We start from the raw sequence: 20,761 nt of genomic DNA, 5'->3' as shown, positions 1-20,761 counted from the left end.
TAAGCTTCATTGGTGTGTAGCTATCTCACCTTACAAATGGCTCAATTTCACTTCCAATACTAATACATAGCAAGTCAACAGAGTACTTCTTTTCTCATGAAGCAAAATCTTCTAAACTTCAGATGAAGGTAAAAGTTCACTGTTGTTCCTGTCGCTTTCTACTTAGTGGCCTTCTTGATTTATTGCTGTAAGGTTGCCTAATAATCACGCCTTTCTCGCCTTAGGTACTTTCCCCAACGCATATGGTAGTTGTATGGTAGTTTTAGACACACCCAGAGGAACCAGGGATCCTCTATCAGGACGGAATCTACTTTCCTATCATCTTGCATGTCAAGAAATGCCACTACACAATATTTTTGTGTGTGTCTGCTTTGCCTGCACTCAGAATACTACATACCACTACTAAAAGAAAAAAAATTGCATATTCAGCGAATGTTGTAATTAAGAACATGAAAGAAGGAATTAGTCATCACATCAGGGAAATCAGCTGATTAATTCGCTGCACCGTTCACTGGAGCGATGGGGATTTATTCTCACAGCTTCAGTGTGGGAGTTAAACTAGACTCACAGGGCATTCGCTACCAAGGCCGGAATCAGGGCTCCCCAGTCCCCTTGGCTTTCTCACGTCTACTTCCTTTTTCCATAATAAAGGTGACCACTCTTTTAGGCTCTCCACCCTTTGAGTGGGGTTTTATTCACGTCTGAATACTTCACAAAACTACTGAGAGTCGAAATCAGAGGAGGATGAGATGTGTCCACGAGGGAGAGAGAGATGCTGCTTCGGGGGTGCTTCCTTCTGGCTTGTCTTGGAGGTGCAATCGCACTGTTACATGGATTTTTGTCCTCCGGAACGTTATTTTTAAAATATATTTTATATGCCGCAAACCACCCTTCCGGGACCAGCCTGCTCTAGCGCTCCGTCTAGGAAAGCAGCGAGGATGTGTTTATTGTAAATTATCTTCAGACCCAGACCCCTCTGGACTGGAATCCATGTTGAGGAGGGCCTCCTGATTGGTGAAAGTCGAGGTGAGGGTTATGCTCTGCCGAGGCTTCACAGGTGCAAGTTCATCTAGCTTAATATTTTCATTTCTGACCAGAATTGTCCTGTCCATGTTTTCTTCACTGTGCCTTGCAACGACAGCATCAAATACATCTAATTTTGGTGGCAGGGTTCCACTTTCAAATAGGTATTTGGCTAAATAAGAGATGCAGATGTTGGATAAGAATGAGGTCACCATGGCAAGGGTTTTAAATGGGAATCTCTGGTTATATATGCCACTTTTATCAATGTAATAACCAGGGTAAAAGATCAAGGGCTGCAGGTTCAGGTACGGCTCCCCGCCGGTCACTCTCAGGAAAAGGCCAGAAACGTAACCTGCCACGGCCCCGTACGTGTTGGTCCCCTTGACGAAGAGCACGCAGAGCAGCTGCGGGAAGATGATGATGTATACGAGGTCGGAGCTGAGGTACCAGAGCCCGTACACCGTCTTCGTGAGCAAGGCCATGGTCATTGCAGACGCGCCGAACACGAACACGGTGACGCGCATGACCCACACGAGCTCCTTGTCGGAAGCCTGCAAGAAATCGACACCGGGTCAGTTTTTCTCAGGACGCGCCGGCTCCTCTAGGAGGAGAACGAGATGCCTTCCCGTGCAGTAAAGCTGCTCTAAAGAATCCCCCTTGGGCTTCCCTGGTGGCGCAGCGGTTGCACGTCCGCCTGCCGATGCAGGGGACGCGGGTTCGCGCCCCGGTCCGGGAGGCTCCCACGTGCCGCGGGGCGGCTGGGCCCGTGAGCCGTGGCCGCTGGGCCTGCGCGTCCGGAGCCTGTGCTCCGCAACGGGAGAGGCCACGACAGAGGGAGGCCCGCGAACCGCAAAAAAAAAAAAAAAAAAAAAAAAAGAATCCCCCTGGTTCAGAAGGCTCAGTCTATGGGTAAAACCAGCCGTTTAAACCACAGCATGTGAATGAAGTGCGCAACCTAGGCAGCCTCCCTGGGCGACCCTGGGAGAGGCATGCAGGAAGCAGAGCCCGCCCGGCTCGCCGCTGGGTGCCAGGGAGGGAGGTGTGAGGTGCGCGCTGGGGCCTGGCAGGGGAGTGATAGCGCAGAGGAGGATTCCTTTCCTTTCCACGTTAAGGAACAGTTTTTCGTGTGGCAGTGAGAGGCTGTGGCCTCTCTGTCTCCCTCTCTTCCTGGAGGGTAACCGCCTTAAAAAACAAGTGGGGCCATTCTGTTAACTCTGACCTAGAAAACCTAGAGAAAGGCAAGCCTGAGCCAGGGAAGAAGGTGGAGGGGGGCTCCGGGCCCCTCAGTGAGCACGATCGCGCTGCTCTGCGCCCTCGCGGTCAATAAGGAAAATCCAATCGAGAGGCTGTTTTCTGACAAAGGAGGACTTGGGGTTCAGGTGAAGAGCAGGACAGGTGTGAGACCAACACCCATGAAATAATTACTCATTATCTTCTGCCTCTGCCCGGGTTCCTGAATTTCTTATCGTAGTTAGTTAAGCTCCAAGTTTTTCTCAGTTATTTTAGGTTTCATTGCTCGTTCGTTAGAAAGAGAAGACGTTTAAATTATTGCAAGATGACTGTAGCTCTTGGGAAACAGTTATATTGCTGAGAGCCCTTCAGGATTCGCATGAATGACAGCATGCTTTAAAAACCTCATCTACAGCATAAGTAAAGTGCTGAATCAAAGCAGGGTCAGATTTTCATGCAGACTATTAACAAGTATAGAGAAACACCTATACAGTAAGTGCAAGGATGAGAACAAGAGCAATAACGTTATGTTGAAAAAACTGTTCTTACATTTTGTCTGAAGGAAAGCTGGTAGATGTTGCGAGCAAACATCGAACTTGCTGACAAGATGGAAGAATCTGCTGATGACATGACAGCAGCAGAAACGGCTCCAAGGCCAAAGTAAGAAATGTACACAGGGCAGAGATACTTCAGGACAATCGGCAAGATCATGTCTGCCTGTTGGTTGTCCTTGGGGTCGAGAGGCCCGTATCCAGTCTGGCTCCAGTCTGTGGATAGAAACAACAAACACAACAACCAAAGAGCCATCCATCCATCCATCCATCCATCCATCCACTCATCCATCCATCCATCCATCTGGGGTCATCCTATTTACTAGGTAGCTTTTGAAATAAAATCGGAACCTATAAACTAGTCTAATCAGTGGGAAATCTAATTAGTCTAACAGGGCATGTTAGTTTAATTAGGTGGGAAGTCCACGTACTGGTCCAGTGAAATTGTCTCATATATTCCAGCTTCTAATGGGTTACAGTTAGTCTTATGCACAAGACCTGAACAGAATATGGTGGTGTGAAATATATATAATTAAATATATATTTAATATATATTTCTCACCTTCAGTGTTACGATGGTGTTACATCGTGCACACTCATAGAAAATAAGTGTTCCTAAGCTGAAGCATAGAGCGTTCCTCCAACCATGCAGAGATGTGAGAGAACTCATACTGTTTCATTCCTCAGGTACACACATTAAGTGGATAAAGACGACAGTCAGTGGGGCTATTCTCACCCATCCTCTTCCCGGATAAAGTCTTGTTATTGGAGCATCCTCAGCATTATTTTTCTCTCAATTCTTTCTTGCGTCGAATTCCACTTACTAGAAATAGGCATGATGGACCAAGGACAGTCCCCTTTTATTGAATAAAAAGTGCAAGTATGGGGCTGAAATTTTCAGGCAGTTTTTAGACTCTGTAGCGAAAGGACTTGAAACATAACTTTATCTTTGCATATATATCTTCTTTACTCTTTAGTTTTACTAGCATGTGCTGAAGAATACAACAGAAGCTTTAAATGTCCTTGAGTATAGTTCCTTTTTTATTCATTGAACTTTAATGTCATGATTTCAGGACCAAATATGAGTGGTTTCCCTTGGATCCTACCATTTTTCCTTCCTCCATTTTCTATTACAGTTGTTCAAAGCCGTGCTTTGATGTGGCCAATTTTATAGCATTAACGGAGACGTTATGGTACCAGAAATAACACCCAAGAATTTGTATCTCATCCAAGAAAAAAATAGGCTTTACGATTATTTTTTTAGTCTGTTTTCGAACAACACACACACACACACGAATGGCCAGAGCTGTTTTCTGATTGTGATGTAAACGCCATCTTTTATTCCAGGGCACACAGTCACCTTTGTCAGCCACCTTTCTGAGTGTTGATCACATCGTGGATGAACAACTGGAGTAGAGCATGTACACTATGAACCACGGTGGTTCTTTTCAAAATTAAGTAGGCCAGTCAACATCGCTATTAACTGAAAGTCAAAGTAGCCACTGAGCATCATCCTGGGTCATCTTCACAAAACACAACAGAGCGAAAGGTAAACTTCCTTAATCTCTTTTAATTACCTCTACCTAGAGGGCAACTTTGATTTTCGGTTCATGTGATATACTTTCATAAAATGCTCTTGAAAGTTGTATATCACGGGAACATAAGGGTCAGGAGTAATTAATAAGTGGAATCAAATGAAGGATGTGATTTTAAAAATGTTCTGGATAAAATGTGAAATCGATAGCGAGTGGGAAGCAGCCGCATCGCACAGGGAGATCAGCTCGGTGCTCTGTGACCACCTAGAGGGGTGGGGTAGGGAGGGTGGGAGGGAGACGCAAGAGGGAGGGGATATGGGGATATATGTACACATATAGCTGATTCACATGTTTAAAAAAACAACGAAAACAAACAAAGAAAAAAACCAAAAAAACAAAACCAAAACCAAAACCAAAATGTTCTGGATAGAGGCTAACTGGGAGATAAGTATCTCATAAAGGTCTTTTTTTTTTTTTTTTTTTAACCAATTTTGAGCAAGATATTCTCTAAGCGTCTTAGTGCCTTAGTTTATCTTTACCTACAAACTTACTGATTGATTTCTCCAAGAAAGGAAACCTTTAATTAACAAACTATTGAAAATGTAAACAGAAGCCTCAAGTTCAAAGTGATCCTTAGGTGGTCATGGTGATGGCAGGTCAACTTCTGAGTCAGTGGTTCTCAAATTTGACTCACCAAGGGGAAGTTTATTATTTAATTAATTAATTAATTAATTAATTATTCTTGGCTGCATTGGGTCTTAGTTGCAGCACATGGGATCTTTCGTTGTGGCGCGTGGGCTTAGTTGCCCCGCGGCATGTGGGAATCTTAGTTCCCCAACCAGGGATCGAACCCGCATCCCCTACATTGGAAGGTGGATTCTTAACCACTGGACCACCAGGAAGTCCCTACCAAGAGGACTTTTAAAAACACCAGTCTCTGGCTCTGTCTTAGCTTATTAAAATAAAATCCCCGTGGGGCAGGATAGAAACGAGTCCCTCCGCCTCCCCAGATGACGACAGTGTACACCTTGGTTGAGAACCACTGCTGACAGGATCACAAATACACAGTTGAGAAATATACCACCACTGGGGTGGGGGTGCTCAAAAATGTCCTATTGGTGAGGTGTGCAGTCAAACAATGTCTGCGCTGTAAGACAATTTGTTGACATATTACAAAGGTAGATATATGAACATGATGAGAAACCATTAATTGTGTGGGGGGAGAGGGAAAGTGGGGGAGGGAGGGCAGCTGAGTGGTAACTGGTGACTTGGATGAAGCCTGAGCGAGTCAATTAGTGAAGCTGCAAGAGATTTACCTGTTGATGCGCCAATGGCTCCAATGAGTATGGCTGGCAGAGCCATCACCATGCACCCGAAGGCTGCCAGGAAGGACAGCACTTGAGCGTAGGTGGCCGAGGATGAAGACAGGACCCTCTGGAAGTAGGCTTGCCATGGGATTCCACCCAGCATCTGCGTGGGAACCACGGGGACTCAAAATGAATTGGAGGCAAATAGCATCTATTAGGTATTTTTTAAATGAGATTTTTTTTTAAACAATCACATTCAAAATAGTCACATGTATGGCTCTGAAGGGTAGAAAAGGGTCCTACATGCCACTTGTCTCCACTGCTGTCACTAAGTCATTGCCATAGGTTCAGTTGTGCAGAATTTCTCAAGTTCTTTTCTCTCATAATTATGTAGCACAATATTTTCTTTTGCTTAATTTACCTGCTTTAAGCTGCATTATATACAACTACCCAGAAACCTTCAATTTGTTCTTATCTGGAAGTTCTAACAACCACAAAGTTATCTCAAGAAATGAAGACTCTGAAACCATGACGTTTAATTTGATTCAAAACACCCAGTGAATATTTCTGGATTCCAGTCATGTGCCAGGCAATGTAATGGCTGTCAGAGCCCAAAGATGAGTGAAAAATGGTTCCTGCTCTTGACATCACTGTCCACTGGGAGAGTCAATGCATTATGGTGTTTTCTAGACTGGGGTGTGCAGAGGTTCAAGACAATATAGAGCATCAAGAAGATACTAGAATTTCTCTTTATATCCATTTCTACCTCGTACCTAAATGTTATATTGTTGTTTTATTAAATGATTTCCACAACGTGCTAGTACAGTACATATAAGCAGTTTATAATTCCCATCCCTACCATGGGGGTGTGCTTAACATTCTTATTGAGGATATACAATAAAAAAGTTTGGAGACACTGAACTTGCGTGTAATTTGTTGATGCTATAAAGAGGTACATATGGGAACAATAATGCGAAACAATCAATCATCTGGGGGTAACAGAGGGAGGGGAAAGGTGGGAGGAAGACAGAGGCACGGTAACCTACAGAAGCAGCATTTGAGTCCCCTTAAGCATCAAGAGGGTGTCACTAGGTGGAGACGGAGAGGGAGGAGAGTTCTTGGGAAAGAACCCGATATGAAAAAGAAAAGAAAAAAACAGAGGCAGCCATTAGACCACCGTGTGTTTGGTATGGGTAGAGGTCAGGGTGTGTGTGGGTGGTGAGAGAGGAGGCTGGAGAATCCTCTCACTGGCGTAGAGTCAGTGTTCAGTAAATATTTATCATGTGAGTGAGTGAATTGAGGAGGGAACTTCCCACATCACAACGTATTGAAGTTGCTTCCTTGATGGTCTGTCTCTCTCACTGGCTCTGAGTTCTGGGATATCTGTCTTGTTTATTATTGTCACATCTGTGCCAATCACATATTGGCTCCAGAACAATTTCCTTCTTATAAAAGCCATACAAGCTCAAAAGCAAAACAAACAAACGAACAAAACAAAACAAAGGCAAAAGAAAAAATTCTAAAATTCATAATCCCATGCCTCAAATCTATGTGCTTCCAAAACGTTTCCTTTTGTTTTGCAACCTGTAAATCAGTATATCATTGACATCTTCCATGTCGATGAATATTTCGTCAATAATTTCAATGACTATGTGAATTGATATATCATAATTTACATACCTGTGTCTATGGACATTTAGGTCATCCAGGTTTGTAAGTCAGGTAAAATCTGGCCTCCACTGACAAACAGGAGCTCTGATGGAAAGGTAGAAATGGGCTTGGAGGAGTGGGATGTGGGCGGGCTGCCAGCGGGGAGACCAGTGAGGGGCTGTCACAATAGGGCCAGGTGATCCAGGAGCTTGATCTAGTGCTAATATAGGGACGGGGGAAGTTTAGGGTGGGACGGGGAGATGCCTCTAGGGTACCATGAGCAGGACTTGACAAGTCATTTCCATGGCAACTGGAAGATCAGAGACCATTGGTGCAACGTTTCAAGGCTCGCATCTACAGTTTACTTATTCAGTCAGTCATTCCGCATCTATTATTTCATTTCAACTTATCTTACAATTTGAAGGATGAACATGACTTAGTCATACAATTTTTTGAGATGGGAGAAATTGTAGCAATCATTGGATATAATGCCTTATCTTGAAGATGAGTAAATCCGAGGACTAAAGTGTGGTGTAGGAGAAAGGACTTTGGGGTCTTGGTTCTCTGTTTCAATCTGTCGCTCAGACAATGGTGTGACTGATAATCAAAAAATTGCCTAGTTTTTCTAAGTCTCATCATGTCTCCCATATAACCATAAATACACGAGCCATGGAGGTAAAATTACACATACATATAATATTTAATCGCCTTCTCCATTCAATTCATAATTGTAAACCACGTCAGAAAAATTTCAGCCAATGCATTTCTTAACAATCGTTGGGGAAAAAGCCCTCCTCCCCACCACTGGAAACATTAGTTTACATGTTTTCCTGTCTTCTTACCAATAAGTTCTTCACGGGGGCAGACACATCTACTTTCAGTGTTAAAATTTAACAAAGTGCCACAGACCCAAAATGAAATCACAAAATATTGTGAATCTTCTAAAAAGGGAACAAACATAAACAATTTCCCCTTAATTTTGATAACAATTAATCTATTGCTTACTTTGAAATCAAATACATTTTAAAAAAAAAAATACATAACCTCTCCAGCAAAATCACAAAATCACAAAATCTCTGAGGGAGAGGTTCTCTGGTGCTCCCTCTTCTTCAGTCTGTGATCTGCCTTGATTTCTTCCATGCCCACCCCTCAAGGCCACCACCTTCACCCACAGGTTCTGCACATTCCCAGCTGCCTGACCTCCCAGCCTTCTTTCTTGGCATCTGTCCTGGGGGACACCTCCCTTCCCTACGTATCTCATGCACTTAAGGCCTTACGACACCACAAATTTAATTAGAGACTGAATGAGTTACTTATTTCAGTAGAAGCTGGATTTTAATGCCTGAATCCAAGATACCAGATAGAATTTTTAGATGGCGTGGCTCTCAGATTGGGGGAGGTATCCGGCAGTAGGGCGTGGTGTTCAGCACAAGTGTGGACACACCACACATAACCCCAGGGAAGTGATCGCTTTGACACTTGTCAATGGCCGCATCCTTCTTCCAGCAGGAAGCAGTCAACCCAGAAATGGACAGGAGCGTGCATTTTAGCGTTACATATAAACACTAAAATCTTGGAAGTGCGTTTGATTTTAGGACAAGTGAGAGTGCATTCCTCGGGTAAGAGCATCACTTACCAACAACAGAAAGCTATCGAGCCACGTGTAGACTTCAAACGGCTCAATGGTCCCCAGCCAGGGCTTCTGGTACTTGGTGTGCACGGCCGTGAACCCGATGTCAGCAACCGCAGAATGTGACAGTGCGAAGGGGACGCTGATCCACTGCAACCAGAGCGCGGGACAGCGTTAGGCCGTGTGACTGTCTGGGACGTGCAAGATTTAGTTTATTATTTTTTTTCTCGTAGGTGGCACAGCTCAGTGTTCCTCTTGTTCAGGGAAGGACCTGGAAGCATGTTCTCTGTGGGACACCGTGAAACACTGACTTAGGAGAGTTAGAGTAGCAATAGCTTCTGTGCTAAGGATGCTATTTCACATTAACTACAGAGCAGCCACCAGAGACCTTTGGGAAGAAAACGTTGAATTTGAGAACTTTACATACGCTTATATATAAACTTTTTGTGTTTTCTTAGAATTAGAAGAAGCTATCCATTCCTTAAAGTGCCCGAGAAGATTTGATTGAAAATAATTTCTATGTCCCATGAGCAGTTTCATGGATTAACCAAAACTAATATAAGGAAGGGTTAAGAGACAAATACAGATTAGTGTCGAGATTAAAATTTTAACTCTGAGGGAAGTTATTCAAGGAAGATCCCACATGTGTTTCCATCAAATGGAGGCATGAAGGAGAGGAAGACCTCGACCTTACTAAGACTTAACTGAGGGCACTTTTCTGTCAAAATCTCACAACGTGACTAGAGGTTTTTCATCCAACTGATCCACAGAGAAATGAAAAATTGCCAATAGTATACGACTTACTGTGTATTACTCATGATGGGAAAATAGCATTTCTGTTAATTTTTGCTGAGTTAGTATAAAATACCACATTATCTTTCACAAAAGGAGAAAGGAAGGAAAGAAGGAAGAAAAGAAGGGAGAGAGAAGGAAAGGAAGAAGGGAAGGAAGGGAGGGAGGGAGGAAGGAAGGAAGCAAGGAAAGAAGGAAGGAAGAAAAGAAGGAAGGATGGAAGAGAGAAGGAAAGGAAGAAGGGAAGGAAGGAAGAAAGAAAGTCTGTGAACGGCCCCACTTACCAGTCCCACGAAAATGCAGAAGAGCTGAACGACATCTGTGTAGGCCACGGAGTAGAGCCCGCCCACCAGGGTGTAGAGCGTGGCGATAAGGGCGGAGACAATGACGGACACGCGCACGTCGGCGCTAATGATCACGCTGATAGTGGCTCCTGGAAGGATTGGATGAGAACAGCCCAGGTGAAGTCTCACATTCAAATTCTCCCATCTCAGTAAACTGAATATGCACATGCATATCTGTATTTATATATATATATATAATATATATATACACACACATATGTTTAAAAATCTTCTTTCTTTCTGAAATTAGTGCTTTGCTCACTTATTTATGTGGGGACACCTGAAATTCACGATTGATTACAGATCCATGACATATACTACACTGAACACTACTATGAGATCTTGCAGTAACGCCACCAACTACCTGAAACTCTGACTTTGTTGAACATATACAGTATATTTACTCACATTCATGAGAAAAATAAGCCTTTATAATAAGCATAACCACCCATCTCCACATTTTACAATCAGCATTCATTTGCTCTTTTGCATTAACTCTGACCTCAGCCAGCTTTTATTAGATGACACATGGTATGAGGTAGCAAGGTTTGAAACAAACTTGTAGGAGAAAATAATAAAATTGGTAACTTGTTCCTTCCAACTTTTTCAACTTTGTGAAAGACTACTTTTATTTTATTTGTTTGCTGGAACATTCCAGTCTTGCCCCTAGGACACCTGTGCACTGAAGAGCCGTAGATTTTAGCATCATGTTTTAAAGTAATTTTCATCATCAAAATTGTAAACCTGCCTTAGAAGTCAGTCTATGCTTTTCTGACTTTCTGACTTTGTTTACTGTGTTTGTTGGTGTCTGTATTTCCAATAGAATGTTATGGTATGGACAGCTGGACCGCTGCAGTTCTTGGACTGCCAGTTCAGAATTCACTTGCTGCTCTACACACCCTTTCCCTGTTCTTCTCAAAAGTGGTATAGTTTATATTTCGTATTATTAAACGCAGCAATGATATTCCTGCCACGTTAACGTACATGCAACAGATCTGTGATTTCTTTGAATCATTACTTGCAATCTTGCATTCTTTTATCGCTTCTCAATGCCGTGCTAATAGCATAGGCAGCCCACCCGAGATGAAAAATCCATTATCTAAAGAGCAGTATATTTTGATCTAAGATAACAATGCAAAATATTTTTCAAGAAATTTTTTCTCAGTGCTTTGGCTTTGGTATCAAAATTGAATTACTTTCTTGCGTAAAAACTAGTTGAGAAAAGGAAATGCCTAGTAAGGAATTGGGAGAGGAAGACAAGGGAAAGAGGTCAATTATTTACAAATGACTTTGGATAACTGACTGAATTATTGTTGTATGGATATTTTACAAGTTTTTTTTTTTTTTCTCCTGAGATTATTTACTTCATGTTGAAACTTTAGTCGCAATTCTTTGTCATTCATCTTTGGTCTAGTTCTCTACTTTAAGAACAACATTTTAGAGTCACACCCCATGAATTATGAATAGTCCAATTATTACCCAACCTCTTTTGAATACTGTTTAATTTCCCACCCTTTTGTGAAACTTCTATTAATCCTACACATCCAAAAGGTAGGGAGGCTGTATGTTATAGAAGAAAGATCACTAGACGGGGAGCCTAAAGATTTAGGGTCCTAGTAAATGCTGCCATTTGGCTGTAACTCAGTGGTTTTAAAGAAGTCACCTACTTTTGTCCCACTATTAATGTTGGGATGAATTTTTTTCTCTAAATATTTTCTAAATCACTCCATCATCTGTAGTGAGTAAAATCAAAGTTATACTTCCAGATCTGTTGTGAAATATTAATTTACTCATGCAGCCGTAAAACTAAATATACTGCAAATAAAGTTATAAAAATTATCTGAATTGAGCCGTTAAAAGTGTAAATATACATTACTTTAAGAAGCTGTAAGGGTGTTGTCTGTTTATACCAAGAAGATAGTTTAAGATACTCCTAAGCTTTAGTGGTGAACTATGCTCATTCATACATATTCACAGTGAGGTGGTAAAAGATCTTGTCCCGAGTTATTTCTAATAAACACTAACTTTGAATTATGTCCAGCTATTATTTTTGAAGAAAATAGAGGTGTTAATTTAAAATTCACACACATTCTTTTTACCAGAGCGTATACTTCAAGAACAGCAGTAATATTTTCATAAATGTTGTTTGATATGTGTGTGTGTGTGTAGAGAGACATTAATATATTTTACATATATGTTGACATGCATACACAGATGTAGACATATATTTACAAAAATAACTAATTGCAGCAAAGTTGAGTTTAGCTATTAAATTTCCAAAATACTTTAGAAATAATAGATTATTCATTCTAGTCTCCCTTCAGGGCTCTGTTATATAAATTGATCTTTATTCAGTGAGAGTGAACATTTTGTATTCGGTTAGATATTCAACCCACTCCTTTTCTGATATCTCAGCAGGCAGTTTGTTCTTAAAGCCAACATTTTCTGGCGTTGAAACCAGTGACAAATAAACTACCGTTGCTTCTTAGCTAATGAGAGCAAGGTGGGAAGGGAGCTGTGCTTTTTTTTTTTTTTGCGAGTACACGGGCCTCTCACTGCTGTGGCCTCTCCCGTTGCGGAGCACAGGCTCCGGACGCGCAGGCTCAGCGGCCACGGCTCACGGGCCCAGCCGCTCCGCGGCACGTGAGATCTTCCCGGACCGGGGCACGAACCCGTGTCCCTTGCATCGGCAGGCGGACCCTCAACCACTGCGCCACCAGGGAAGCCCGGGGCTGTGCTTTTATATAAAATTTCATTAGGATACGGCAGTGGTGGTTGTGGAGTATCATCACTTAGAGCCACGAAAGTGCCACATTTTCACTGAGTTATTACAGCTTTTTAAAAACTATCAAGTTCTCTTCTTTTCTACACCAAGTCATTCCTTCATTCTACAGTTGGAGACCAGGAAAATAAGATAGGATTATACAAGAGTCTAGAGAGACAGGAATGAAGAGTGGTGTAAACTAATATCTGATATTACAGAGACCAGATCTGATGATAATACTGAGACCAGAAGACTAGCTTGTAGTCTAATATGCAACAGAGAAGGAAATTCATCTTATCTGACTTTTGTCCACTTAAAGTCTGACTGTAGACATAAGCCCATTGTTTCCATTTGTAAGAGGAGATGGAGAGTAACCCAGCGTGTCCTGCGTGTCACACACGCACACGGCTCACTGAGGAAGGACAAGGAACGTCCAGCTCTGCTGGTCCTCAGGAAGGAACTCAACACTCAGTAGGATGGTGTAGATTTCTCCTTGATGAACAGGGAGGGTACTGAGCCTGAAGATCTCCCACTGAAATCTCTCATTTTCTAGGTCGTATCAGTGGGCTGAGAATCCAAGGACCAAAGACAGGCTGTCCTCAGCACTGGTGGATCTTGATAGTAAGTTAGACCCCAAAGAGTCTAAGTCCATTTTCCAAATCCCTGAATATGTCTACAACCCAGCGGTCTAGGATGTAATGGGATTACACTGAGAAAGGAAGGACTGTTGTTTTCCTTTTTCTCTTTTGAAGAACATGTAGCTATAGGTGATTCGTTCATTCGTGATAGGACTGTAAGTGTTAATAAGACACAGGTCCTGCCTTCAAGAAACTGATAGTTCCTTTTGTGAGGTTGGAAATTGGGAAATAGATAAATAGGCACATAATCATACAAAGTGATAAATCCGATGGAAACAGAATCCCTGGTGCCTCAGGAAGCCCCTAGGAAAGGCATCCAGCAGGTTCAAGATGGCTTCCCCGAGGCAGGGACGCCTCTAGCAGATCTGAAGAAACTACCTGATTGGCTAGAAAGGAAAGAGGGGCCTGAGTCCTAAGCAGAGGGCCGTGCGCTTGCAGAGTGTCAGAACTGCCATTCTGGAGGAAGGGAGAAGGAAGAGCCCAAGTCATAAGAAGCCTTCCTAGCCTGGTTCAAAGGTCTGGTTTTAAGCAGGAAAGGGACGTGATCAGATTCGATCTTATGGGAGAAAAGCAGGGAGGTGGTGGCATTAATCCAGGCGCTGGAGGTTGGGGGTGGCCTGGCCTGTGGCTGAAGAAAGTCAAGCTGTGTATCTGATGCTCATCCAGCCAGAGACGCGCACAGAGCGACGTTCTTTGGTCCTTACCTAAGGCAGAGAAAATGGCCGCGGCCCAGAACATTTCCCCCATCAGCGCGGGAATGAACAGGAGCCCTCCCATGCGCTTTCCATAGATCTGCTGAAAGGGGTCTAACATGGTCACGTATCCCTTGGAACGCATGGGTTTGGCAAAGAACAGACCACCTAAAAGAAATTAAAGCAAGCGTTAATGAGAAAATGAAAAATCCCTAACACAGTAGTCTTTGCCAACCTTTTACTATATATAATTTCTGAAGGGGAATGAATTTTTTAGAACGCTTATACATGTTGAGGAACCTGTCTGCAAAATCCAGTGAGTACAGGACCAAGAAATATTTAGCAACAAAGTGGGAATTTCTTAATACAATTGTCGTTGCGTGCATCCAAGGCCATACATGGCGTGGAAGAGGCGTGTGGACTGAAAAACATGGACCAGCACCGCACTCCGTAAAATGTCTTCCTGTGTTTGTGTCACCCAGCAGGGCATTCAGATGTTTGATTAAGCACAAGATCCAGCAAAAGTATTCTAAGCGCAAAAGAAATTTAGGAATTCTCTGTTATATAATATTCTTGACCTTTTAGTAGTTTGATTTACAAAATGAAATGCAGGTAAATTCAAGTTGATTCATTTTTAACGATAACGTCCACACTATTTTGGAAAGGAAAAAACGTCATTATGTTAAGAAGTTCACTGTTTTGATAGCAAAACAATCAAGGGAATTTTTTAAAACATATTCCGTAATCAAGAGATCCAATCACCTAAACATTAGTGTTACCACTTTCTGGTAACGGCTACTTAGGGATTTCTGGTAGCATTTCCCACAATAGTTATTCACATCGTTTGACTTATTTCACTTGTTATTTATACTCCTGATCTTTATGCTTTACTGACTGAGTCACTCGGGTGTAAACTTTTGCTTACCTAAAATCAGACTAAGGGAATATCCAATCGGTGCCTGAGCCCATGCTAGACCGTAATCTGGAACATACACGGCTTCGGCTGTCCCGTTGATGTAACCTCCTCCGACCCAGGTGGCTGAAGCAGAATGGGAAGTGAGGGGAAGACGTGTCATACCTGTCATCCCTGAGACCTGCTCGGCCCCGCACGGCGGCCCTGAGCATCAAGTGACTGCTGAGACAGCCACCGGAGACATGGCTTGTCTGAAGTGTTAGAAGAATGCAAAAAGCACATCAGATTTCAGAGACTTAGCATGGAAAAATAAATGTAAGGTTTCTCATTTTTTTTTTTTTGGTAATGGTTACATGGCAAAAGTAAAACATTTTCCATGTACTGCGTTAAGCAATTCTATTATTTACATTAATTCACCTATTTTTTAATGTTTTTTTAAAGTGATATGCAGAAGATTTCAGATTATATTTGTGGCTTACATCATATTTCCATTGAACAGTGTTGCCCCAGATATTTTCTAAATCCCCTGTCATCAACATTTTAAAATGATATTATTATATCATAAAGTCTGAGCTCATATACAATATATAAGACTATATGACTATTTCTCAGTAATACTATGACTTTTCCCCCAGCCTCCATAACATGGGGTCACGTGTCTTCGCTTCAAGGGCCTTTTGTTTTAATTGTATTGATCCTTCTCATTGATCATGACTATTGTCTTCAAGGAGTGGGAGGGGTGTGTGCGTGTGCGTGTGCATGCGTGGTTGTGTGTGTGCGTGTGCCTTTCACCAACAGAGTCATCTGTAAGCACGCTGGGTGCATAGGATTTTGGCAGATCTATTCTGAATTATAACGAAGTTGTACTCACTCCCTTACACTGTTAAGGGAGTGGAGGGAGCTGGGTGCCAGGTGCCCTAAAGTGAGCTTAAATTACCTTTTCCTTTTCTGTCTTCCCAAGAACCCGACCTACACTTAGGGCTAGATCAGCCTTCAGGAGAATTTACAACATTGGCTGCATGCCCATTTGCAATTCTGTTCTGCTCCGGGTCTTTCAGTGAGACGCTTGATATTTCATAAAGAATAATAAGAAATATGTCTTCTTCAGATGCTATCTAATAACATTTCTGCAGCACAATAGGTGAAGAAGGGCCATGGAAGCAAAGAAAAGACATTTTGATTAAACAAGTTTGGGCCAAGAATGCTCTATAAACTCTATCATTTTCTCTGAGAAGACACTAGACTAGTTGATTCTTGCTGAAAAGCCAAAGTTAATGGAACACTCAGATCTTTGCAGTTTATATCCTTTGAAGAGTATAGTCAAAATATTTAAAATAATCCCTAGGTAGAATTTGCATAAAATTATGAGGAACATAGGCTGGCATGAAGCTTATCAAATATGAGACTGAATTCTGGGCTGTATCATGCAGTAGGGAATAAAACTTGACTCTGAAAAATGCCCTGAAATTTCACGGTTAGAATGTAAGTAAAATAAATAATATGTATATGAAACTGCCAAAGACAAGTGTTTCTATTGTGTTTCTTGCCAAAATTTATCTGGCGTTTAATCCAAATCCAAAGCAAAGAAGAGAGAACGTTCAAGGTTTAATCTTATTTTTAAAAGTCAACGTGAAAAGACCTTCCTGCAAAGGAATTTTAAGTACATTTAAATGGAGAGTTTATATACAAAATCCTCAAGTGGACAAATGCGTACTTAGCAGCCACCCCATCTTCACGGTAGCTTTTCCATGGTGTTGATAAATAACGGATGCTATGATGTGCTTTTCTCATCCTAAACCCTGCTGAAATTTTAAAGACCCCCCCCCAACCCCTCACTGGGCGAGTAACCAGGACCTGGAGCAACGGATTCTCACAGGCACAGCCCCTGAGACCTCACCTTCCGCCTGGCACCTGGGACCCTTGACTCCACACCAGCAATGTTTTGCTGCATTAAGTAAATATCTGATGGTCTTACAAGCACAACACTTATTAGTGATCATTTTTCATTGTGTAGGTCTCCTCTCCATTTCCAGAAAAAAAACTGGTGCCTGAATGACTGCAAATATTACCATATAGAAGTGCAGACTTGGTTACTTATTATGATTAAAGCCCCTCCATTTTTATCCATCTGGTCCTTTGCATGTTTGTATATTTCATGTCAGATTCATGAGTGAGAACAAGAATTCTTTTAAATTATATGCATTTTTATTTTCAATCTTTATTCTTTATCGAATAATACCATCAATGAATCTGACAAGGTTTAGAGAATATGGTTCAGATTTTAATTGAATTATGATATTGATCAAGGCTCTTTTCAGTTCTGAGAGATTAAAAAAATGTCTTTAAAAGCTGAGCTCGAGCATGACACTTTATAAGAAATATAATTCAAATTTTTTCTATACATTTTAATAGCCTATGAGATTAAAAATCACTCTAAATGATAAAAGAACAAATTCTGAAATATTATCTTCACGGACATAATAAATGTACTATTAAATCAGAGTAATAGAACATTATCATAATTTACAATGAACAAAATACTTTGGTATACAACAGCTCATTTATTCTTTTCAACAGTTTGAGTGAAATCAAAAACTTCTGTCCTTTTATTTTGCTTTTCTTCTTTTCTTTGTCATAGGAGAAATCTGAAGGAAATATAATTACAATGCTTTAATGCAGTTCAGATAGGTATCATACGTGGATCTTTAGAGGAAAGAAGTGTTTGTGCTCTAATGAAAACTGAAAATGAAGGTATGAAGGTGTGTATTCATCAGCAGTTGGATACTAAGAGAAAAAACAAGAAAATCTACATGAACGTTTCCGTAAACATCTGCAGGTGGTAGGTGAGTGGGTGATTTTATTCTTCATGTTTCTGTATTTTTCTAACTTTGTATGTTGTGCATCACAGAAAATATTTTGCAAAACACATTTTTTTTTCTGCATATGTGTGTGTGTAGAAAAAATTAGATACAGAGGGTAAAAAAGAGCTCTCTTCACCCTGGGTACCTTCACGAAGAAGTGGGGAGAGACCTGCGGAGGGCTGGGTGTGGTCACTGCAGGGGCCCTGGCATGGCTGCCAGAACCGGGTGTAGCCCGGCTCTGGTCCTCACTAACCATGGGAGTCTGGGTCCTGACGTAACCAGAGCCCTTCCACAGTGATGTCATGAAGATTGAACGAAACCATGTACAGCTGGCGAAGAGTTAAACAAACAAAATGTGAATATCTGAAAGGTAGAATCGACCGTCCATCAGTTATTCTACAGCATTATAGGTTTCAGCTGGCCAAACAGGGATGCAGTCTTCCCAGACTGGTTTGGAAAACTTTGTGATAAGCAGGGTGAATCAATTTTAACTAGCACTTCAGGAATGAAATTTGACCTCATTTCGATGTGATTCGCAATGGGATATTTTTCCACTGAGCAGTCCACTCACACTAATCCACCGAGAGCTCCTGTTAGTATGGATTATGTCGCTAACAGTTAAGAACTTAACTAAGAGTCTAAAATGAAATGTGTGTTGTTAGTGAATAAGTAGCAGGTGATATTACAGATATCATTTTAAATTGTTGTTTTTCAATATTATTTTCAACAACCGAGAAGAACACAAAAGAAAAACAAGCCACCACTTAATCAGAACCACCTCTGGGCAAAGGAGGAAAGACTGCTCCTAGCACAGAGAGGCTTGAAAGGGCAAGAGCTGCAGCTGGTAACTGAGGGATTCCTACTAGGACACACCCTGGCTTTTTTCGTTTCATATCAGTGTTCCTGGGATTGTTTTTCTCAGAGCCGTGGATTCATAACATGTGATCGTCTTCCTGTGAGTAAATTATTTCATTACATGGGAGAATAAGGTTTCAGAACAGGACATCCATCAATTTGGAATTGGGTTGCCCCCGTGTTGATTTATTCAGTTTTAACTAGCTAGTTAAAATCACTAGTTAGTGTTCATTGACTAGTTAGTATTCATTAAGACAACTCAAAGTCACAACTTCATGCCTGTCTTCATGAGCAGGAGGGGATGCTGCTTGTATCCCATTAATGAACAGAAACACAGCTTGTAAGGCTAAGGCACTTCTGCACCTTCCTCCACCTCTTTGTTCCTACTGCTTCCACCCGCTCAACAGCCCAGAGAGCCCAGATTTGTTTCACTGATATTCTGTCCAGTAATTGATTATAAAATCATTAGTTCCAGCGCTACTGAGCTGAAACCGTTTTAATTTCGTTCTAAATAACTGTGAAAAATTATTTTTTAAATATTTAAGTAGTGAACACAGAGAATCCCCCAAGGACACAGAACGAGACTTGCTTTGTCCCTGGAGCAGCTAGGGTGGGATGGCTGCAGGGGTAGGCGCATCGGAACCCACCTGTCATGGTGAATCCGCCCACCAGCAGCCCGATGTCGCGGCCACCCACAATGATGGCCTCGCTGCGCTCCCCCGCGCTGCCACTGTTCTTGGTTCTCCACGCAGCCCATATTCCAACCAGCAATATGAGAAGGTAGAACACCACGATGGCTATCAGCCCTTCCACCTGGAAAGTGCTGGCTCCTGACATCCTGTGCCACTTAAAGAAGAAGTACATTGAAATCGCACGTTCACCTGCGGTTGCCAACAAGTGTCCTTTCCATCACTCTATTTCTATGCAACAACTGAACCTTGCTTTGGGTTTTCAAGAAACAGAAAAAATTGGAGATGCTGTTTAAGGAATAATCATTTTGTGTTAAATAAATTCGTGCACTGTAAAATTAACCTTGTCTTGTGTTTTAACTCAGTAACAGTCAAGAAATCACTTCCAAACAGTGTGTCTGTATTTGCTTTTTGGAACTACGTACTTATTCAATCTAGAATTGCTCAGCAGTGTGAGTGTATCATAAAAGATTATTCTGAGAATTGACCCATATTCATTCATTCATTATCCTACCCCTCCTTTCAAACAACTTCAGGGAGTTGTTCCAGAAGTAATGTGACATGCAAATATCTGGGGGGAAGAAAAACAACTTGAGGGAAATCCATTTCAAAACCACACGGCCTCCAATTTTCAACAAGTGACGTGCCCGAGGTTTAAGTTACTGCAGCCACTGAAGAGTTGCGTTGTTTAAAGGGTCTCCCTCCCGATCAACTGTCCCCATCCACTGTCCTCCGTTCCTCCGATCTGTCCTCCACCCCCTTAATGGCACATACAAGAAAACGATTTAAAATACAGACATGCCTAAAACATAATGGAGCGTCAGAGGCACTAAAAACAGGACGCTTGGAAGAGACACATGCCAAGTTCTAACGCCTTTACTTTCTGGAATTCTCTTGTTCTCTCATCTTCCCCGCGTGACCTCGTCTATTCATGCTCCCCAATTTACACAAACAAGTTTCTGGGGGAAAACTCAGATATCTGCGCACGCAGGTGAGTGACAGACCTTGGGCGAAAGAACCAGCCCCCCTGGGGTTCTGGGGAGGCGAAGGGAGCCCCGGCGGCGGGTGGGGAGGTGGGGTGGGTTTTGCCTTTGCAGCCAGAGCCGGGAGGGACGGCTGCCCCTCCCGCTTCCCCTCCCGCGCCCCCGGTGTCCCTCCTGTGCCCCAGTGTCGCCCCCGCGCCCCCGGTGTCCCTCCTGCGCCCCAGTGACCCCCGCGCCCCCGGTGTCCCTCCTACGCCCCGGTGTCCCCCCGCGCCCCGGTGTCCCTCCTGCGCCCCAGTGTCCC

General features: G+C 42.3%; 1 protein-coding gene across 1 annotated transcript; it reads right to left on the bottom strand.

Annotated features, from left to right (window-relative positions):
* Positions 1 to 863: 863 nt before the first annotated feature.
* On the bottom strand, positions 864 to 19,599 carry SLC5A7 (solute carrier family 5 member 7). Its single transcript, XM_007115699.2, has 8 exons — positions 19,433 to 19,599; positions 15,082 to 15,195; positions 14,169 to 14,324; positions 10,003 to 10,151; positions 8,933 to 9,076; positions 5,656 to 5,809; positions 2,803 to 3,020; positions 864 to 1,574 (listed from the first exon to the last, which is right to left on the bottom strand). Exons 1-8 carry the CDS (start codon positions 19,437 to 19,439, stop codon positions 945 to 947), a joined length of 1,572 nt encoding a protein of 523 aa, XP_007115761.1. The 5' UTR covers positions 19,440 to 19,599; the 3' UTR covers positions 864 to 944.
* Positions 19,600 to 20,761: the final 1,162 nt, after the last annotated feature.

This window comes from Physeter macrocephalus, chromosome 12 (assembly GCF_002837175.3).
Source record: "Physeter macrocephalus isolate SW-GA chromosome 12, ASM283717v5, whole genome shotgun sequence".
NCBI classification, from domain to species: domain Eukaryota; kingdom Metazoa; phylum Chordata; class Mammalia; order Artiodactyla; family Physeteridae; genus Physeter; species Physeter macrocephalus.
The sequence above is the reverse complement of the archived record's forward strand: the minus strand, read 5'-3'. Positions and strand labels throughout refer to the sequence as shown.